This window comes from Dasypus novemcinctus, chromosome 10 (assembly GCF_030445035.2).
Source record: "Dasypus novemcinctus isolate mDasNov1 chromosome 10, mDasNov1.1.hap2, whole genome shotgun sequence".
In the NCBI taxonomy this organism is placed as follows: Eukaryota; Metazoa; Chordata; class Mammalia; order Cingulata; family Dasypodidae; genus Dasypus; species Dasypus novemcinctus.
Window position 1 is genome coordinate 23,571,596 of NC_080682.1, and position 2,409 is coordinate 23,574,004.

The 2,409-nt window shown below is 36.7% G+C and overlaps 1 protein-coding gene across 1 annotated transcript; it reads right to left on the bottom strand.

Annotated features, from left to right (window-relative positions):
* Window positions 1-500: 500 nt before the first annotated feature.
* Window positions 501-1,448, bottom strand: LOC101421608 (olfactory receptor 8K5-like). Its single transcript, XM_004484681.3, has one exon. It carries the CDS (start codon window positions 1,446-1,448, stop codon window positions 501-503), a length of 948 nt encoding a protein of 315 aa, XP_004484738.1.
* Between the last annotated feature and the right edge of the window lie 961 nt (window positions 1,449-2,409).

Sequence of the window (2,409 nt, forward strand, 5' to 3'; positions counted from 1 at the left end):
ATCAAGTCTACTTCAAACATAGATAAAATATTAAAAAGAATTTCACAGTAGAAATGACTGATAACAGGAAAAAAATACTTGATGGTGTCAACAGGAAAGCAATATAACTCTTTATCTTTGTTTGCATGGCTGTTTTAGGTTAGAAATGTGATTAAAATAAAATTGAGGAGAACTCTGCCCTTAAAATTAACTAACAGAAGCAAACACACAGTATACTGATATAGATTATAGTAAGTTTTCAATGGTGGAAGGGTGAGGTTCTATGGAAAACATAATGACATATCCAATCACAAGAAGGAGTTTGGGGGAAGAAGCAACACTTAAACTGAGAACTAAAATATAGGAAGTAAATAGACTGATGATAAGGAAACCCTTTTCTCTTTTCTGTGCCTTATATTAAGACTGTGCTTAAAAGCCAAAGAAAATAATTATGTGTATTAGAAATATTATCAGGTAACACCTGCTTTGTTATAATAATGTATTAGAACATTATTCTATATTTAATATTGAATACAACATTTACATGGATTTCTAAAGACCCTATAGAAGGCATTTTTTACCTCCTTGTTCCTTAAGCTGTAAATTAGGGGATTAAGCATGGGGATAATTAAAGTATAAAATACAGAGGTTATTTTGTCAGTGTCAAAAGAATGAGCAGACATGGGCTGCACGTACATAAATAGTAGAGTCCCATAGAACACAACCACCACTGTCAGATGAGAACCACATGTGGAGAAGGCTTTGTTCCTGCCTTCAGGAGAATGCATTCGAAATACGGCTATGAGGATCAACATGTAAGACGCTAGGACTACTAGCAGGGAGGAAACCAAGTTAAATGCTGAAAGGACTATGATCAACAATTCAAGTTCTCTTCTGTTTGAACACAGAAAGGGTAACAAAGCAACATCATCACAGTAAAAATGATTAATGATATTAAAACCACAAAAGGTTGAGGTAAAAATCTTAACTGTGACCAGCAGAGACTGACAGGTGCTATAGAGATAGGTTATACCCACAAGCACATGACAAAGTCTTTGGGACATTGTAACATTGTAGAGTAGAGGGTTACAGATGGCCATGTAGCGGTCATAGGCCATGGCCGACAACATGAAAAATTCACTGACAATAAACATAATGAAGAAAGCCATCTGTGTGGCACAGGCATCATAGGAAATGGTCTTTTGATCCATGAGAAAATTTACCAGCATCTTGGGACAAATGACTGTGGAATTGCCAAGATCAATGAAAGCCAGATGTCTGATAAAAAAATACATAGGTGTGTGGAGGTGGTAGTCCATCTTGGTCAGGATTATCATGCCCAGGTTGCCCATCACTGTGACAATGTAGATGATGAGAAAGACCCCAAAAATGGGAGCCTGCAGCTCAGGGATCCTGGTAACTCCCAGTAGAATGAATTCAGGCAATGTTGTCACATTCTGTTGGCCCATGTTATCCAGTTATCTCTTTTGGGAAGAAAAAAGAAATGTTTTTAGATATCCTGTAATAATATCTAAACATTTGTATATATCATAAAGAATATTTCTTCCTAGTTTGTGATAGAAAAATAATCCTGTCATCTGCTTTTGAAGGTATTAAATAATGGTAGAAACTCTACTTCTAAAAACAGAGGTTATCCATATGAAAATCATTACACACTGATAGAACAGATTGAATTAAAATACAGTCAGCAATGTTTGGAGCATATCCATTGGTAACAAAACCATATAGCTATTCGACAGCTAAGGAATTTGGCACCCTGTCAGTGGGCCTTACTTTGGAATTTATGCTCCCCAGTGTAGCAGAGTTAGACTCAATTATACACTCTCTACACCTGACTCTCCTTCCCCTTTTATTTCAACCTATAATTAGCATTATATTTGATAAATATATGTCCCAGAGACTTAAATATTTGATCCCTCCATTTGTCAGTTGAGCCCTGAATTACAGCAGAGTTGCAACACTTACTAAACAGTTCATTAGTATCACCAAGGATAACTAACAAGGAAATGATGGTCAAAACCCATCCCAAGGACCAGAGAGTTCTGCAACTGCAAGCAAGATGGCTCCATCCATTTGCCTAATGGTGTCTAAGCTCCCTCCCAGTCAGAATGAGAATGGGAATCAATATCCCAAAATCCTCAACTGGGTAATGAACAATAGATGAGAGCAGGCTTATCAGTATTCTACTCTAGATTTATTATTATTCTAGCAATGGAAGACATAAAGGCAGTCATAACCATTGGTTCTGAGGGATGGGGATAGTATGGGGGAATTTTCAGGACACTGGAGATGTCCTGCATGATATTGAGGTGATGGATACAGGCCATTGTATATTTTGTCATAACCTCAAAATTGTGTGGGATAGAATGTAAAGTATAATGCAAAATGTAATCCATAGTAGTAATGCTT

Coding starts and splice junctions, on each gene's coding strand:
- LOC101421608 (XM_004484681.3), bottom strand. CDS start 1,448: ATGGGCCAACAGAATGTGACAACATTGCCTGAATTCATTCTACTGGGA.